General features: G+C 42.0%; 1 protein-coding gene across 6 annotated transcripts in view; it reads right to left on the reverse strand.

Annotated features, from left to right (window-relative positions):
• Positions 1 to 18,929, reverse strand: part of PHLPP2 (PH domain and leucine rich repeat protein phosphatase 2) — a 72,989-nt gene that overhangs the window by 5,398 nt on the left and 48,662 nt on the right. For 5 of the 6 annotated variants that reach the window (XM_012534291.3, XM_049703892.1, XM_033434322.2 and 2 more), the window contains 9 exons: positions 18,809 to 18,869; positions 15,032 to 15,127; positions 13,571 to 13,726; positions 11,131 to 11,331; positions 6,054 to 6,216; positions 5,715 to 5,845; positions 4,234 to 4,344; positions 3,199 to 3,393; positions 1,537 to 1,768 (listed from right to left, as the gene is read on the reverse strand). In XM_012534291.3, the coding sequence (XP_012389745.2) occupies positions 1,537 to 1,768; positions 3,199 to 3,393; positions 4,234 to 4,344; positions 5,715 to 5,845; positions 6,054 to 6,216; positions 11,131 to 11,331; positions 13,571 to 13,726; positions 15,032 to 15,127; positions 18,809 to 18,869 (1,346 nt within the window). The remainder of the gene's footprint in view (positions 1 to 1,536; positions 1,769 to 3,198; positions 3,394 to 4,233; positions 4,345 to 5,714; positions 5,846 to 6,053; positions 6,217 to 11,130; positions 11,332 to 13,570; positions 13,727 to 15,031; positions 15,128 to 18,808; positions 18,870 to 18,929) is intronic. The other variant, XM_012534292.3, reaches the window with a different exon arrangement.

The following is an 18,929-nucleotide window of genomic DNA, read 5'->3' on the forward strand; positions in this document are numbered from 1 at the left end:
CAAACAAAACTGCTAAAGCCCTCAATATACTAATTTCATAGTTGCAGTCATTCTTTGGGTGAAAATCCTGCCTCATTTATCAAAATTTGTCACAAACTCTCGAAATTTATAATCTTATTTTCCTTACCTGTACAATGAAAATAAAAGCACTTCTTTCATGGGGGTTATTGTGAAGCTTAAACAAAACAGTGAAAGTACAATGCTTAGCAAATAACAAGAAAACAATAAATGTCTGTAGTTATAAAAATGTTTCCTACTTGTCCAGGACTCCCTAAGAAAAATCTGAACATTATCTAAATTTTGTAATCAAGCAAAAAGTTATCTTTTATCTTTCATTTGTTTTGACTGAAAGACTCTCCTAAGACCAAATTTCCAGAATCTCCACAGCATCAACCACATAATAATGATACTTTTTTTGGTTTTGTGCTTCCTTGGATGGAATCTTTTATAGTCCTTATTACAGAATTCTGACAGAACAGACAGCCTAGAAGTGGACCCACACATATAGTCGACTGATCTTTGACAAAGGAGCCAAGGGAACTCAGTGAAGAAAGGACAGTCTATTTCAAAACACGGTGCTGGGTCAACTGGACATTCACATGCCAAACATGGTGCTGGGTCAACTGGACATTCACATGCCAAAAAAGAAAAATACCTAGACATGGAGCAGCTTACACCTTTCACAAAAATTAATCCAAAATAAAACACAGACCTAAATGTAAACTTCTAGAAGATAACACAGAAGAAAATCTAAGTGACTTTGGGTTTGGCAATGAGTTTTTAGATACAACACCAAAAGCATGACCCATGAAAGAAGAAAATTGGTAAGCGGGACTTCATTAAACTAGAAACTTCTGCTCTGCAAAAGACAGTTAAAAGAATGAAAGACAAGCCACAGACCGGGAGAAAATATTTGCAAAACATTTCGGATAAGGACTTGTATCCAAAATACACAAAGAACTCAACAATAAAGAAACAAACAATCCAATTAAAAATGGGCAAAAGATCTGAACAAAATTCTGCTTTGCAGTAAACAATGTCCACATGTAATTGCTAAAGTCTTTTTGAAAGCAAAAAACGTTATGCTAACTTCTGAAAAGGGAGAAAAGTTATAGAGATACTGATGCTTCTTTATTAAAAAAAACAATACCAGAGTATACTAAGCCATATACAATATAAAAAGGAAAAATACTGTGAAACTTTTCATTTCAGAACAGGGATGTCAAACTATAAAACTTTTTTTCTTCTGTTTGGAATAACAAACCAGATGAAAATTAACCAAGGAGGACATTTACATTTATTTTACATGCTACATATGTCTCAAGGACCACAAATTAGGATTTTTCATTTCTAATTAATTTGCTTTTTCTTTCTGCTAGTCATTAGCTGCTCCTTAGATTTTCTTTTATTACTATTTTCAGGATTGGATACAATTTACAGGGCTTGATAGGAAGAAAATGGACATTCACTGTTCTATGCAGAACAGCATTCATTAGATTTGGGGAGCGGAGGTGACCGGTGGAGAGCAAGATTCACCTCTGTTATGATGGCTTTTTGGTCCTTCACCCTCTGAGCCTCCTCTGGGTCCTGTTCCAGGCTGAAGACTTTAGACAGGGGCAGTGGCTTCCCACTTCGGCACAGGACTGCTTGGCACGTGCCAACGTTGGCCACGGTCAAGCTAAAGCTACTTGTTGGATCGGCAGTGTCAGGGCGGATATAACAAAGGAGAGCAGAAGAGCCCAGCTTCTGGCCAGCCATTCCTAATTTCCTGTTGAGAAAGAAAAGAAAATGAAAACATGGCAGCTAGTTTTAGAAGAAAGCAGCAGTCCTTCCTGTCCATGACTCCCTTGTTTTTTGCCGTGTGACTGAAGCCTCTTCACCCTCCTCCGTCGGAGGGCAGCCTCTTGATGTGGGTGATGATGGTGAAGACAGCCTTGCCTTCTACTCTTAGCTGAGAAATTTTACCAAAAGGGTCCGGGTAGAGGAGACAAGGTGTGGCTTTCTCTGTTGCTTCTGCTTGTCTGATCATAGACTACAATGACCTAATTCGGTGGCTTCCAACGGTAGCAAATCAGAAACACCTGAAGGGCTTGTTAAAGACAACACTGGGTCCACTCCCAGAGTTTCTGATTCAGTGGGTAAGGGGCTGGCCCAATAATCTACATTCCAATAAGTTTCTGGTGATGCTGAGGCTGCTCGTCCTAGAACAACACTTTGTGAACCACTTACTTAGGCTGTAAGTTCCCTGAAGGGAGGCCCATAATTTTCCTTGTATTTCTCCCATACACATGGCATCCATCCCCCTCAGCGCTTGGTACACAATGCTAAGTACAGAGCAGATGCTATCAGAAAGATCTGGTTTCAAATTCCAGCTCTGCCATTTACGGGCTATAGATCCTCAGCAAGTTGATGCTCCGAGAAATTTTTCTGATTAAAATACGCACCTCCACGGCTTGTTTTGAAAATTAAAGATACAGTATGAAAAATGCTTGGTACAGTGCCCAGCTCTTGGGAAGTGCTTCATAAACTGAGTTTCCTTTCCCACACCCTTTATTTTGCCAAGTCCCTAGGCTCAATTCTATTACTGAAAAACAGAATCCTTTCCCAACATCTTTGTGTTATAATGACAGATAAAACCACCTCGGGCTCCAGGTTGTTCCGTTTCAACCTTGATTATACGAAGGTACACCCTCTCAGTTGTATGTACCCTTTATGCAGCCCACCTGATGTGCAAGATGCTCTATTAGCCACTAAGATTTTCAACAGTTTGGTTTATAGGGTTTTTGCCCTTAAGTGGCTTAGATTTCAGTGAGGAGATTACTTGGTAAATCCCCAATAATAAGTATTTTAAACACAAGAATCTGATGAGTGCTTAACCTTTTGTAGGTCTCTTATAAAGGATTACCACCTTCCTTCCCCGAAATGCGCATACACACACACAACCTTTTGCGCATGATTTCTGGGCTTTCCAGCTTCTCAGCAGCCTTCGGTTTCAACAGAGAAAACAGATGCCTCCACAGGCTCTTCAAAGAGCCCAAGTCCCCACATTCCATGCTGATGGAGAGAATGGTCACAGAACAAAGAGCAAGATCTCACCTTGCCCCTGTACTTATAACTGAGACCCTGACCTTCTGGCTTAGTGAGATTTATTTTCCAAAAGCAGGGCCGAGTTAGGAATTATTCAACCCACCTGCTTACCTGTGAGATACCAAGAAGGTGTGAGCCATGAAAACTGTGTCATTTGTTGACTGCTGTACCTCTTCCAAAAGCACATCTGCCATGGTACACTGGAGTAGGCGAGGGAGCTCCTCATTTCGGTCCCCATCAAACATGCCATACACAGCTCCCACGCCCTCTGCAAAGTTATCCACAGCTACAGCAGATATACATAGCCTATCACAGAAACAGGAGAAAGACAAACAACGAAGAAAGTTAGTGGTAAAGCATTCTTCTCCAGGGAGACTTCTTTAAAAAAGTAAGTATTGATTGAGGGTGGAGAAGAATAGTAGTAAATCCTAATCTACACATGAAAAAAAGTGTTACAGAAGATAAGTAAGCAGCATCTTAAAGAGTTGATGCCATAAGAAAAGGGGGAATTCAGCCACATTCAGGAGCAGTACATATTAGCTCTGCAATGCTGTGGAAGGCTGGGAAAATTAGATGTTTTCTCTTCGTAGTGATTAAGGACTAGTATCAACACCCTTCAGCCAAACACTCCCCCGGGTGCACAACATACCTGTGGTTGCAGAAGTTGAGTTTATTATGCCTTGCAACAAGAGAAAGCACACCATGGGACTCTGGGGTATATAAGAGGGTATTGGAAAAACTCTAGTACAGGATTTGTGTCTGCCTGGGTCATTTTGGGGAAGATCTAACAAAGTGGGGGATCATACTAGATTGGGTGCTGTCAGAAAGCAGGGCTATTCTATGGTTGCGTACCTCAATAAATCTTATCTACAGGGAAAGAAGATTAGCATGGGGACAAAGCTGTGATTGATAAAGAAAGTAGCAGTCACCCATCTTAGTCATGAGATGGGGTGTGGGTGTTTTGTGGACTGCACATTCATTTTGTTTTGTCTTACTGGATCATGGTCTCAGAGGAATCTTATCTGATGTTGGCATTCTGTGATTTGTTTATGTCCAACAGGAGAACAACATGGCCTAGCTTTCAGCACCAGATCCTTTCCCAGATGTCAGGGGAACTTTCTCAGTCTCCATGGCCATGATACTCACTTGTTTCTCTGCCCTGCCATCTCAGCCAGTCCATGGCTCCAGAAGGTTGATGTAACTGTAGAATCAGTGGTTGGCAAAGGTTTCTGATCAATTTTCAGGGTGGTGATATGGCTGTGGGAAGTGGAGGAAGGGAAGTTTAAACCGTATATGCTTCTGTACTTTACAGAAGCTATCCCAACAATAATTTACGTTTTTATAAAATAATCTGTTGACAGACCAAGACTAATTTCCAGAGAGACCAAAGAAAGTAGTATGCTGACCCACTAGCCAAGAAGAGAGAGAGGGCTTCCCTGGTGGCGCAGTGGTTGAGAGTCCGCCTGCCGATACAGGGGACACGGGTTCGTGCCCCGGTCTGGGAAGATCCCACGTGCCGCGGAGCGGCTGGGCCCGTGAGCCATGGCCCCTGAGCCTGCGTGTCTGGAGCCTGTGCTCCGCAACGGGAGAGGCCACAGCAGTGAGAGGCCCGTGTATCGCAAAAAAAAAAAAAAAGAAGAAGAGAGAGAAAGGAAAGGGGTAGGAGGAAGAAATAGGGGCCAATTTTGTTATAATCGATGCCATTCATTTCAATGAAAAACTAAGCACAACAAAGATTTCTAAGTTTCAACTGTCTACTTATTTTAAGTATTTTGATACAGTGAAGTCTTGGTACAATGAATAAGCTTGCATTGTCTTAGATGTAATGTAATGCGATCTGTGCCACCTAAATTACCTATGCCTGCTGTATAATCACACCCACTCAGGATGGCTGTTCTCTTGCTCTCTGTATGACCCTGCCCAACCAGTGCCTGCCTCACCCACACCCTACTCGCCTGACTGACCTTCCCTCCGAATCACAGAGCCTGATCGGTAAATGCCTGCATACCTACCTCCCCACCCCCACGTCACTCGGCCCCAGCTAGTGACTGTTCTCATCTTTAGAGCAGAACTCTCTCTACTATGAGAGTTTATCAAAGGGCTGGCAAGGGGGTGTGCCTCTGCTCCTTTCCCAGGTAACTGATGAGCCAACCTCCCTCTATAACTGGTAACCTCCCTCTCCCCCAGTAGTAAAGACACTACCATGTCCTGCCCACCAGATGCTGCACACGGTGGGGTGTTGCTCCGGGACCTTGCTTCAGACATGTAAGATCCTCCTACCCGTTAAAACATGATGTCTCTGTTGCTGACTCTGGGCTCTTTCTTTGGTCTCGAGGTTGGGCAAGTACAGGGCTTGCAGGCCTGTGGGGTGCAGCCCCACACCTGCCCTGTAAAGATACTGGGGTACGGCTGAGCAGTACCCACGATGTTGAGTTCGAATATCTATGGGCTGACTGCTGGACAGAACACCCATCGAAAACTGACTCAAAGAAGAGAACTGAGGGGCTTTATGATCTAATTCATTCTACTCCTTTAATGAACTGAGGTCTCCACAGTCCTTAAGAAGAACCACACAAGCCTGGTGGGAGTTACAGCACATGTGGATTCAACTTCATAAGTCTTCCTACCTAAATGTGTCTAGCGTCTTGTGTTCCAGAACCAGATTTGTATTTCCAGTTAGGTCCAGGTCTTGTAAAGTAGCAGGCAGAGACTCTGGAATCAGGATTTCGGTCAAGTCGTTGCAACTTAGGTCTACAAACTGAGAGGAAAACACAGAGATTAAGTTAATTCTTAACTCCCTAAGGGTCAATGTCCTACTATATCCTCAAAGGGAATTTAATTTCTTCCCAGAAGTCAATTAAATATACTGTGATCCCAAACCGCCACTTTCCTCTTCCTTAGAAGAGAACTGTCTCAGTCACACGCCTCCCATCACCCCCAGACACCATTCCAGCACACAGAAGTACCTGTATCTGAGGCAACTGCAGTATTTCTGGGAAAATGCTAATGTGGTTGGAGTGCGCCACCAGAGTGTGCAGCCTTTTGCAGTTTGCGATGGTCGTGGGGATGGTTTTAAGCTTGTTGCCACTGAGGTTCAGTTCCTCCAATTGCTCCAATTTATTTAGTTTGCTGTAAAGGAAACACCAAAATACCATACTGCACCCAAATGAGCAGCTGCCAAACAAGTTCCACAGCTGCCAGAGTACAGAGGTGACCGACCTGCTGCCCAATGACCAGCCAGAATGAAACAGCCACGAGGGCGGACAAACACTCTCGCCGAGCCTCAGGCGCATCTCCCTCCCTCTCAGTGCATTTCAAGGGCTGAATCCTCCTTGCGCTTCTACTGCAGCTGCTGGATCTTTAGGGCATGAACATCCTCCTATTATCTGACTTCTAGGAAGCGGCTGAATTGGCATCAGCCTAGGGTTGGTCGACCAGTTACAGTACTTGCTTTGCCACTAACTAGTTCCAAAATACTGGGTAGATTAGTGTCAGCGGACATCAACAGCCTTGGCTATAACGTAAAGAAGTTGTACTAAATCATCACTAAGATTGTTTTGAGTTTTATTTATTTTTAATTTATTTTTTAAATTTAATTAATTTATTTAATTCTTGGCTGCTTTGGGTCTTAGTTGCGGCACGTGGGATCTTTGTTGTGTTGCGCAGGCTCTTTGATGTCATGCACAGGCTCTTTGTTGTGGCGCGTGGGCGTCTCTCTAGTTGTGCTGCGCAGGCTCCAGAGAGCGTGGGCTCTGTAGTTTGTGGCACGCGGGCTCTCTAACTGAAGTGCGAGGGCTTAGTTGCCCCGAGGCATGTGGGATCCTAGTTCCCCGACCAGGGATTGAACCCGCGTCCCCTGCATTGGAAGGCGGATGCTTTAGCACTGGACCACCAGAGAATTCCCTCCTTTTAGTTTTAAATTTCTAGGGACTTCCCTGGTGGCACAGTGGTACAGAGTCCTCCTGCTAGTGTAGGGGACACGGGTTCAAGCCCGCATCCGGGAAGATCCCACATGCCGCAGAGCAACTAAGCCTGTGCACCACAACTACTGAGCCTGCGTACCACAACCACTGAAGCCCACATGCCTAGAACCCGTGCTCCGCAACAAGAGAAGCCACCGCAATGAGAAGCATGCACAGCGAAACGAAGAGTAGCCACCCGCTCGCCGCAGCTAGGGAAAACCCTTGTGCAGCAACAAAGACCCAACACGGCCAAAACTAAATAAATAAAATAAATTTAAAAGAAATAATAAATTTCTACAGTTATTCATAACATAATCCACCTTCAGTAAACATTTATCAAGTGCCTAGAATGCACACAGCGCTGTGCTAGGGACTGTGATGCAGGCGATTCACACTGTCCCTCCAGTAAGCAAAGTTTTCCACACAGTAAGCAAAACATCTTAAGATGGCCTAACACCTTTATCAGATTATTACAAATTGCTCTGATTTCTCTTTATCTACCAATTTTAAACACTGTAAAAATAATAAACTGTTGTAACATAGAAAGTTTAGCAAATAAAGAAAATAAATCAATGATAATACCAATTTGAAAAAATTACTATTTTCATTTTGCTGAATTTCCTGCTAAATTTTTCATATGTAGATTTTACATGAAATTTATATCCTGCCCTTTTCACATATCATAAATATTGATAATTTTCATTGCTAGAAAATTGATAAATACTTTGTAATAGTTAAGCTCAGTAAAATTGTTTTCTTTCTTATTACAATAGTAATACTCACTGAAAAAAACTGAAAAATAAAGATGAACATAAAAAAAAAACCTTTTAATCCCACAACCAGATTTAATCTCCGACGACAATTTGGTGGAGAGTAGTCTTGGCCTTTTTAATGCATGAAACTCTATGTTTCGAATTAAAACATGATGCTTATCATATGTATTGTTTAATAACTTGCTTTTTTTTTTTACTTAATAATATATTTTTAAAATATTCCCACGTCCAAATTTCACGCTTTTCTCTTACACAATTCCGTACTTGGATCCTTCTGACTTATAGATAGAAACGCAGCATCTGTATCTCATTCAGTGTCTTACTAAGCACCCAGAACTGTGCTAGATTCTGAAAATAGTCCAAAGGAAACAAAAGACTTGGGATTGTGCCTGTGCAATTATAACACTGTTCAGGAGATAACTTGACAGGAGATTTATTATTCAGTACGGAACATACATTTTCTTTAAAATAATGCTCTAAATTCCATTCATTCATTCATTCATTTATTCATTCATTTAGGCTCTGTTGGGTCTTTCGTTGCTGCGCACGGGCCTCCTCTAGTCGTGGCGAGTGGGGGCTACTCTTCGTTGTGGTGCGCAGGCTTCTCATTGTGGTGGCTTCTCTTGCTGCGGAGCATGGGCTCTAGGTGCGCAGACTTCAGTAGTTGTGGCTCATGGGCTCAGTAGTTGTGGTGCATGGGCTCAGTTGCTCTGCGGCATGTGGGATCTTCCTGGACCAGGGCTCGAACCAGTGTCACCTGCACTGGCAGGCGGATTCTTAACCACTGCGCCACCAGGGAAGTCACCCATTTAGTTTTATCATCTGTATTCAGATTATTCTAACTTTGTGTAATCTCCTGTTGATCCTTGTCCTTACTTCTAACTTCTTAGTTTCATATTCTTAGGTGTGTTTTAAGTTTTCTATCAGCCTGCTTTTGACCACTCCAACAGTAAGAGTGTCGTCAAATTAGGTGGAATTCATTAGTTTCAGAGTATTACATCTGGTATCTCCCAACAGCTTCATAAACTAATGTAACTTGTCAGTGGTGCGTCATTTGCACTTTATAGGAACATATTTGAGGCCAACTGAATGAATCTGATAGGATTTCAAGAGATCTATCACATCCTGAAATTAAGATTCTGTATTCACTTTAAAAGCCATTGTTCAGGGACTTCCCTGGTGGCCCAATGGTTAAGAATCCGCCTGCCAATGCAGGGGACACAGGTTCAAGCCCTCGTCCAAGAAGATCCCACATGCCCCGGAGCAACTAAGCTCATGTGCCACAACTACAGAGCCTGTGCTCTAGAGCCCGCGAGAAACAACTACTGAAGCCCGCACGCCTAGAGCCCATGCTCCACAACAAAGAGAAGCCACCACAGGGCTTCCCTGGTGGCGCAGTGGTTGAGAGTCCACCTGCCGATGCAGGGGACATGGGTTCGTGCCCCGGTCCAGGAAGATCCCACATGCCGCGGAGCGGCTAGGTGCGTGAGCCATGGCCACTGAGCCTGCGCGTCCGGAGCCTCTGCTCCACAACGGGAGAGGCCACAACAGTGAGAGGCCCGCGTACTGAAAAAAAAAAAAAAAAAGAGAGAGAAGCCACCACAATGAGAAGCCCATACACTGCAACAAAGAGTAGCCCCCGCTCACCACAACTAGAGAAAGCCCCCACGCAGCAATGAAGACCCAATGCAGCCGGAAAAAAAAGAAAAAAAATTAATTAATAAAAGCCATTCTTCAAATTCTTTCAAGGAAGCAATCAATATCTCCAAATATCTCATTTTATAATCACAAAAATTACAATTTCTACGTTTTTCAACTTTAACACATTTCTAAGAAAATTTGTGAAACAAAATTAGAATGAAAATACAGTTTTCTTTTCATTCAAATTGTATCAAACATGATATAATTTTATATGAAATATATATATAAAATTTCATTCAAATTATATCAAATGTCATTTCCCTATGTTCTTAGTTTTTGAAAACATGATTTTTAATGACTACCTTTATGGTATAAATGGATTTTTCTGGTGTCAAATTTTCTTTTTTTTAATAATTTGTTTGTTTGTTATTTTGCGGTACGCGGGCCTCTCACTGCTGTGGCCTCTCCCGTTGCGGAGCACAGCCTCCTGATGCGCAGGCTCAGCGGCCATGGCTCACGGGCCCAGCTGCTCCGCAGCACATGGGATCCTCCCAGACCAGGGCACGAACCCGCATCCCCTGCATCGGCAGGTGGACTCTCAACCACTGCGCCACCAGGGAAACCCCTAATATTTTTTTTTTTAAATATTTATTTATTTGGCTGTGCTGGGTCTTAGTTGCGGCATGCAAAATCTTCGTTGCCACGAGTGGGATCTGCAGTTGTGGCATGTGGGATCTTTTAGTTGTGGCATGCGAACTCTTAATTGTGCCATGTGGGATCTAGTTCCCTGACCAGGGATCGAACCCAGGCGTCCTGCATTGGGAGCATGGAGTCTTGGCCACTGGACCACCAGGGAAGTGCCTCTGGTGTCAAATTTTCTAAAAAAAATTTTTTTAATCAAATGTATTTTGGAAGATACTTATTTCTCCACTGACACTGTTTAAAACTTTGACAAGGGATATATGTATATGTATAGCTAATTCACTTTGTTATAAAGCAGAAACTAACACACCATTGTAAAGCAATTATACTCCAATAAAGATGTAAAAAAAAAAAACTTTGACAACACTAAATATCCCTCTTCTGTCTTATAAATGTAGCCTGGCTAAATACTATTCATCTCTTCAGTGCAGCTACCCGTGCATATCTTTAACATCCTGCATTTATTACATTGCACTGCAACCGCCTATATACTTGTCTATTTCCCTAATTTGACTGCAAGTTCCTTGAGGACAGAGACTGTAACTTAATCACCACTGTTTCCCTAGTACTTACATAGTACTTGACATACAGTAGGCATTCAACATATATAAAAATGAACAAATTAATGGACTCAACAGTATTTTATATATCAGTGCTGAAAGGAGAAAAGAAAGAATTATCTTCAGAATTTAATTTATTTCATAAGCCTGTACTTTCTAGGTTGAAAATTCTTAGTCCACTATTAAGTAAATAGAACTAAGAATTAAACACATTTTAACCACCATGTCTGTGGTTACTGATACTTAACAACAGGGTACAGATCTTCCCATTCAAGTAGTAGAATCACAGCACCAGTAAGTCGGTCAACGTAAAGCAAGAGTACCCAGTAAAATAGCTGTGATGTAGTCTGACAAATGCAGAATCATGTTATGTATCTGATACGATCAAAGTTCGCGTTTGCTTACCTTGCGGGAAAAGTCTGTAGCTGGTTGTTTGCAAGATGCAAGATTCGCAGGTGCGGGTGCCCTACCAGGACGGGCACACACTGATCTGTCAGGAGGTTGTTGGTCAGGTAGAGCAGCTGCAGTGCACTCAGACTCTCCTCCCCAGTGCAAGCAGAGGGCAGAGACTCCAGACTATTTGCAGATGCATTCAAGTATCTGAGACTGACAGAACACATGCAAATCATTTCCTTTATGGCTACTGGTTGCCTTCTTGTGTGGAAACCATCATGCCATCTCAGTATGTAACACTGCCTTTCCGTGCTCCCAAACTCATGACAAAAGTAATTTCCTCCAGGTAGTTTTCTCTGATTGATCCTACCCAAACAAAATTCCTTCTACTCAACTCATGTAAGCCAAGCAGAGAGGGAAGAATGCAGGCTTAGTTGTGTTCCCGGGATTCTGTGGTGGTCTAATTCTAACACAGCTTCATGTTTTACTGTCTGCATGACCACCGAAACGATGTTGTTGAGTATCATGTGCACAAATATATGAACTGTGAGGATACCCTTTAGAAAAATGTTTGTCTGATTTTAATAGGATCATATTTATTTAGCCAATCCCCCTATAATCCCCTAATAATGGGCATATCGGCTGTTTCCAATTGTTTGCCATCATAGACATTATAATGAGCACCTTCGAGTCCTCACCCCATTATTTCTTTAGGCTATATTCCCAGAAGCAGAATATGTGGGGTCAAAGGCTACATATATCTTTAAGATTTTTATACATATACTGCCAAAATGAGCCCCAGAAAGGCTATATCAAAGTATACTTCAGAAAGGCTATGCCACTAGAAGGATATACGATTGCAATTTGCTCGCACCTTTGTCAACACTGAGTATCATAATTCATTTTAATCTTCACCAATCTAAGAAGTAAAACATGGTATGATTTTAAAAATCTGCCTAGCATGGTGTTTGGTACATACAGAACATGCTCAGCAAAAGGCAGCTAATATTATTAAACTTCTGTGTTCTTAAGTCTTCTTCAAACTGTATGATCGACATTGCGAATTAGCTTTTAAGTTGTTGAGGGAACTGTGTGTCTGTTTGTGTCTTCCTATATCCCAAAAGTGCTCCGTGCAGAGTTAGTATTAAATATTATTGACAATTTGCTACAACTGCTAGGTAACTTCCTTACTAAAGATTCTAGAGCTGAAACTAATTTTATTCAGACTGTCATCAGAATGAAATGCACTGTAATGCATTACTAACAAATACTTATTAATTAACAAATGTTACTGCACTAAAACTTTCCAAAAAGAAAATTTCCCTCAAATGTTTTTTTAGAATTTCCAAAGATTTTATTTTTAGGAAACTCCAACCAAGCATATTACACATTAAGAGATGTATTAACTGACAGAGAACAAGCCAGACACTTGAGGGCTAAATGCTTTTTGTGTGCCTCCTGCCGCCTAGTTAAATTACCACTGTTTCTCTCTGCTTTCTCCACGTCAGAATTGAAGAAAAATACTGCCTTCTCCATATTACAGAAAACTATAATTAAAAACCAATTTTCATTTAGTGGTGACATACATGTTAAATAAACCTGATTACAGGTATTAAAATAGGAAGACATACTATTTGTTAATTTACAATGAGAAAATAAATAATACTTTTGGAACAACATAACTTTAAATGCACAGTTTTCAAAGTAGGGAGTAAAAAAGCCCTGCAAATAAAGAATATAACTTAGTGATAGCTTAGCAAAGCTAGAAGCAAAAACTAAATTAACTTCAGTGGTATGCCCGTTTCTCCTAATACAAAAGCTGAAAAGTACCCAAAGAAGCTGTAACAGAATGCTGAAACCTCTATTTGAAGATCAAAGAGGCTTTCTGAGATGAAAGCCTGAACCTTCCTAAGCTCTTTAAATCTGTTTACAACACTGTAACTTCCTAAGTACTTGATGGTTATTTCACCTTTTGAGTTGAAGATTCCTGCCTCATAAGGCAGTGTCATGGGGCTTCCCTGGTGGCGCAGTGGTTGAGAATCCCCCTGCCAATGCAGGGGACACGGGTTCGAGCCCTGGTCTGGGAAGATCCCACATGCCATGGAGCAACTAAACCCGTGTGCCATAACTACTGTGCTCCACAACAAGAGAAGCCACTGCAGTGAGAAGCCCGTGCACTGCAACGAAGAGTAGCCCCCGCTCGCCACAACTAGAGAAAGACTGCATGTAGCAATGAAGACCCAACACAGCCACAACTAAATAAATAAATTTATATAAAAAAAAGACAGTGTCATATTTTATTCCATACAAATTGCAAGTAAGTCTTCACCCATAGCTGGATTATGAGATAAACACTCTGTAAAGATGGTTCCAAATGTTACTCCAATGACAAGTCCAGGCAATTTGCTTAGCCAATGGTTCTGCTCTTCCAAATAAAATCTACAGTACTTACTTTAAGGCCTTAGAGAAGAGGGTATCTGGCAGCCTGGTGAGCAAGTTATGCTGAATATCCAACACCTCGAGAGGGATGTGCTCCACCAGTGCTGGAAGGTTCTGCACGTGATTGTGTCCCACCATTAGTTTTCTAAGACTCAAGCTACTAAGGATTCTAGGGGGATAGAGCACAAAGAAACAACAACAAAAAACGGACTTAAATCTCTCTTCCTGAGTCTTCCCTTGGCTATTTAACTAAAATCAGTAAACTAATAGAATTGTGTTCTTCTAGACAATATAATCACTGACAGGTGCCTGAGCCAAGAAAGCAGCCACAACCATATGTTTACCCACCACCCACCAGGAAGTCATTCAGGTCATTCTGGGAAAAGGTGAATTAATGGAAGCACACAGCCCAGAACACATCTAAACAAAAAAAGCAATTTGTGTAATAAATCAATTTAGATTTTAGGTCTAGACAGATAGCACCAAAAATTCAGTGAATTTATTATTATTAATATAATTATAATAAGCTAATAACAAAATTTATTATAACAAACACTACTCCTTATTCAATTCTTAAAATGTGCCAGGACATTTAACTATTAGGTCCAGAAGGGTTAAGTGACTTTGATTTGCCAAAGATCTCACATCAAATGTAGTAAATGGTATAGTCAGGATTTGGATTAAAGTCTGACTCCAAAGCTGTGTTCATACCTACCATGCTACAAACCCTCTAATTTACTTTTAAAGACTCCACTAAGTAATAACCTCACATTTCACATCTTGGTACTTTTTAATATACCCCCCCACACCTCCCAACACCTTTATCTTTCCCCTCCACATACAGAAATCCTACCATCTTATAAAGGTCAATTCAAACAGGCATTCTCCATGAAGCATTCTCTAATTATCCAAAGTTCTGAATTTCTAAAACATTTTATTTATATAGTGTAGTGACCAAGGGTGAGGCTTTGGAGTAAGAATGACTACTCCATTCAAATGCCAGCTCCTATCACTTCCTAGTTAAGTGCAATGTTGGACAAATTACCTACCCACTCTAAGCCTTAGTTTCGTTATTTGTAAGAGGAGGATAACAGCACTTATAAAATAAGGTTGATACAGGATTAAATAAGATAATGAAAGTGAAGGTCTTAGAACATTGCCCAGTTCATAATAAATCATCCAATACAAATGTTCTATTATCACTATCATGTCACCGACCTATGCCAGCAACTCTTGTTACATTTTATCAGTTATCTCTGCACAAGTCACCCCAACTATCTGTTTACTAAGTTCCTTGCAGGCCAAGACTATGCCTTAGGCGTTACTGTATTCCTTACGGCACTCACGCTGCCCTGCACTTAGCAGATACTCAATATTTACTGAACAAATGAATCTTAAGTACCCTTGAAAGGCAACCCAAATATAGGAAAATTAATTAAATACACACATAATATATACGTTAACACATGCATACCTCACAGGAATCTCTGTCAGGAGATTATAGCTCACATCTAATATTTCTATCTTCTTTGCTTCACAGGCCCAGTCAGGGACACACTCAAGCAGGTTTCTGCAGAAAATAAATAATTAAAAGGCATCATTTAAGATGATGAGTGGAACTCATTCCATTTCACTAGTCTGTAATGTACCGTTAATGGTCCCCTGAGCTCCCTGAGGGCAGAAGCACTATCCCTAAGGCATCCCTGATGCACTGCCTGGAATACAGTAGGTGCTCAATGAATGTCGCTGATAGAAACGTGGAGAGAGACAAGCACACATACATACCTGACACTGGATCAAGTGTGCTGCGGGCTCAATGAAGATACAAAAGCCTTCGGTATAGAAAAGCACATAGGTGGTGGGGTGGGATGGGATGGGGAGGAAAGCCTTAAAGGAAGAAGAGGCATTTTAAACAAATCTTCAAAGATGAGTAGGATTTCCTCAAGTAATGATGCGGGGAGAAGAGAAGCAAATCCTGGGAAAAAATGAATGAAATGAATAAAAGTGAGGAAGTAAGGACAAAAGATAACTAGTGGGGGAAAAGTTCTGGATCATTTAGAATGTGAATTCAAATATTTACTAGCGCACTGGGCAGATATTCAGTCACAGGAATTTATTTTCAGATGTTACTTAGCTTCCCCAAGCCTCAAAGTACCTACTGATCGATGGATCAATACGATGAGGCAGAATGAAATAAGTGCTGTAAGAGAAACGCAGATGCTGCTCTGACTGCTTAGTGAAGGAAGAACTTCAAGGCAAGCTCCCTAAGAAATATGACATCCGGGGTAGAATTTGAAGAATGCTGTACACACCGGAGGTGTGGTGGACATTCCAAGCAAGAGGTGACAACATGAGCTAGAGCACAGAGGCAAGAAAAGAATAATAAGCAGTTTGGTGCTGCTGGAACAGCCAATACAGAGCACAGAGTGGGAAGAAACAAGGCTAGAAATATCTGATCATGTCTAGGAGGTTGTGACTTTATCCTGCAGATGTAGGGGGATCGCTGAAGGGTTGGTGAACAGTTTTGCACTTTTAAGAGCTCACTCTGTGCATACACGGAGGTCTGGTTGAGGTGGTGATATTAGTAAAAGGAAGCGTAATCAGGAAGCTGTTATAACGAGAATTCCAGACAGGGAATGATGAGGGCCTCAATGAGTAGTAACACACCTGGAAGGGAGGGGAGGGGCGGCAGAAACATGTAGGAGACAAAAATCAAAATGACTTGGAGATGGATTAGACATGTGAGTGGAACAGAGGGAAGAATCAAAAGTGATATTTAGGCTTTAGCCTAGATGACCAGAGAGGAAATCCTATCCAGAGAAAGGACTGATAAGCTCCAAATGAGGTTGGGAATCATGAATTTCAGTGGTGTCCATCTGGATCTGATTGTCTTATGATAATGCCAAAAGCCAAAACAGAAAACAAGACAAGTTAAAGTGCGGGTGGAGGGGTGGATAATAAATTTAATTTTGCACATATTTGAGGTACTTGGAGAAGTACAGGTTGAAACATCTGTTATGAAATTGGACATACAGGTCTGAGGCTGAAGGAAGGAGATCTGGACTGGTGATCTGGGTGATGCTGACACTGAAGTGTAGTGAAATCCTGGGAGTAAATGAGATCATGTCAAATGAGAAGTGCAGTGGGCCAAAGAGAGACCCTGGGATAACTGACCTTTAAAGGGCTAGCTAAGAAAGAGGAGTTAAGGAAGAGACAGAAGAAATCGTTAGAGCAGCATGAAAAAAAATCACACTGTCTCAACCAGCCAAGGAAACAGCACATTTGAAGAAAAGAAAACAAGATGAACAGTGTCAATACAGAAAAGTTCCACAAGAGGAGATCTAAAGCCAGCTGTGGTGGGGTGAACAAAGGGGAACAGGAAATTGAGCCAAGAAATGCAGATAATTCTTGAGAAATTTGGACGAAAAGGGATGAGAGGGATAAGGGAACAGACAGTAACTAGAGGGGTTGCAAGATAAAGGGAACATTTTTTGTTTGTTAAGACAGGAGCTATGAGTGTGCATAGAGACCAAGGAAAAGAAAAACACCAGGGCTTCCCTGGTGGCTCAGTGGTTGAGAGTCCGCCTGCCGATGCAGGGGACACGAGTTCGTGCCCCGGTCCGGGAAGATCCCAAATGCCGTGGAGCGGCTGGGCCCATAAGCCATGGCCGCTGAGTCTGCGCGTCCAGAGCCTGTGCTCCGCAACGGGAGAGGCCACAGCAGTGAGAGGCCCACGTACTGCAAAAAAAAAAAAAAGAAAAAAGAAAAACACCGAACACGCGTGAGAGGAGGAGGAGGAGGAGGATGACTAACAGAGCAAGGTCCAGAGCAGTGGGAGTGCACGGGATCAAAGGCACAGATGGCTGGACTGGCCTTGAACAGAGGAAAGAAGCAGAGAACGGATATGAATCTACATGAATTTACGCAAGGGGGTAGGAAGCTGAGAGAGATCACCCATGATGACCTCTATTTTCCCAGTCAAGTGGGAAACTGAGCCCTGGAGCCAAGGAGATGAGGGGCAGTGGGGCTGAGAGAAGCCAAGCAATTTGGAACAGATGTCAGGACACTCGAAGGAGCTGACGGCAGAAGAGACTCCAGATGAGGCTGGAAACTAAATACATGATCTTCTTCAGTAATGATCAAGCTCAGTGGGGAAGGTCAATCTTAGTCTTGATCCATGTTGGGGTTTTGATGGGAAGATATGACAGAAAGAAATGGATGGAAGGAAATCTAGAACAACAGCTTAATAATAATGATGATAAAGTAACAACAACAAAAAGAAACCTGGCTATCACAGCTAATATTTCTTGAGAGACTCATTTTATGCCAGGCGCTATGCTACATATTTTGCGTTTACTGTCTCCTTTAATCTTTTTTTTTTTTTTTTTTTTTTGCGGTACACGGGCCTCTCACTGTTGTGGCCTCTCCTGTTGCAGAGCACAGGCTCCGGACACACAGACTCAGCGGCCATGGCTCACGGGCCCAGCCGCTCCGCGGCATGTGGGATCTTCCCGGACCAGGGCACGAACCCCTGTCCCCTGCATCGGCAGGCGGACTCTCAACCACTGCGCCACCAGGGAAGCCCTCCTTTAATCTTTATGAAAACCCTGAGCATATAGGACTCTATCCACTGCCCCTTGTACCTGCTTCTAGCACTCTATACTCACAGCACTTATGATGCTGCCCTCTTACTGCTTATGTGATGGTCAAACTCTCCACTAGACTGTAAAACTCAGCCAGTGACTCCTAAATGCCTAACACAGTATTAAAAATGAATGAAGGAAAGAAAGCAAACTTCATTTACATTTGTTCTTGACCACAAACAGAAGAAATAAAATCCTGAATATAATTAATATCTCTCTGAAAATCAGATTAACATGGGTCACAAGAGTATCAAATAAATAAGAGAACAACATTTTAAGTCACTAAAAACCAAGAAGTATCTGATTCCAATTGGAAAAGGAAAATCACTGCCATGGAGGGGAAAGAGATCTTTGTTTACAACTCATGCTAAATCCACAAACTTTAAAAACGAGTAATTCAGAGGCACCTTCCTGTTTCAAGAGGACCTTCCTTTATCTAAATAGCATGGCCATTAAACTTATTCCTTCACTCAACCTTTGCTCTTCTCCTGGTTCTCCAAATATTTCAATGTATTAGCATTCCTTGTACCTCAAAACTGTGCAAGTGCCCACAGACATCTCTTAAATACAGGAATCAAGCAAGTACCACCCTCATGAGACACACTCACCGGGAGAGTTCTAGAGAAGTGAGCAGACTGGGTACTGGATAGACATTCACTGCTGTCAGCCCTAATCAGAAAACAGATTGTGTTAGTGACGTTCTCCAAAGAAGAATGTAACTGAGAGTAA

The sequence above is a fragment of the Orcinus orca genome, chromosome 20 (genome assembly GCF_937001465.1).
Source record: "Orcinus orca chromosome 20, mOrcOrc1.1, whole genome shotgun sequence".
Lineage (NCBI taxonomy): Eukaryota > Metazoa > Chordata > Mammalia > Artiodactyla > Delphinidae > Orcinus > Orcinus orca.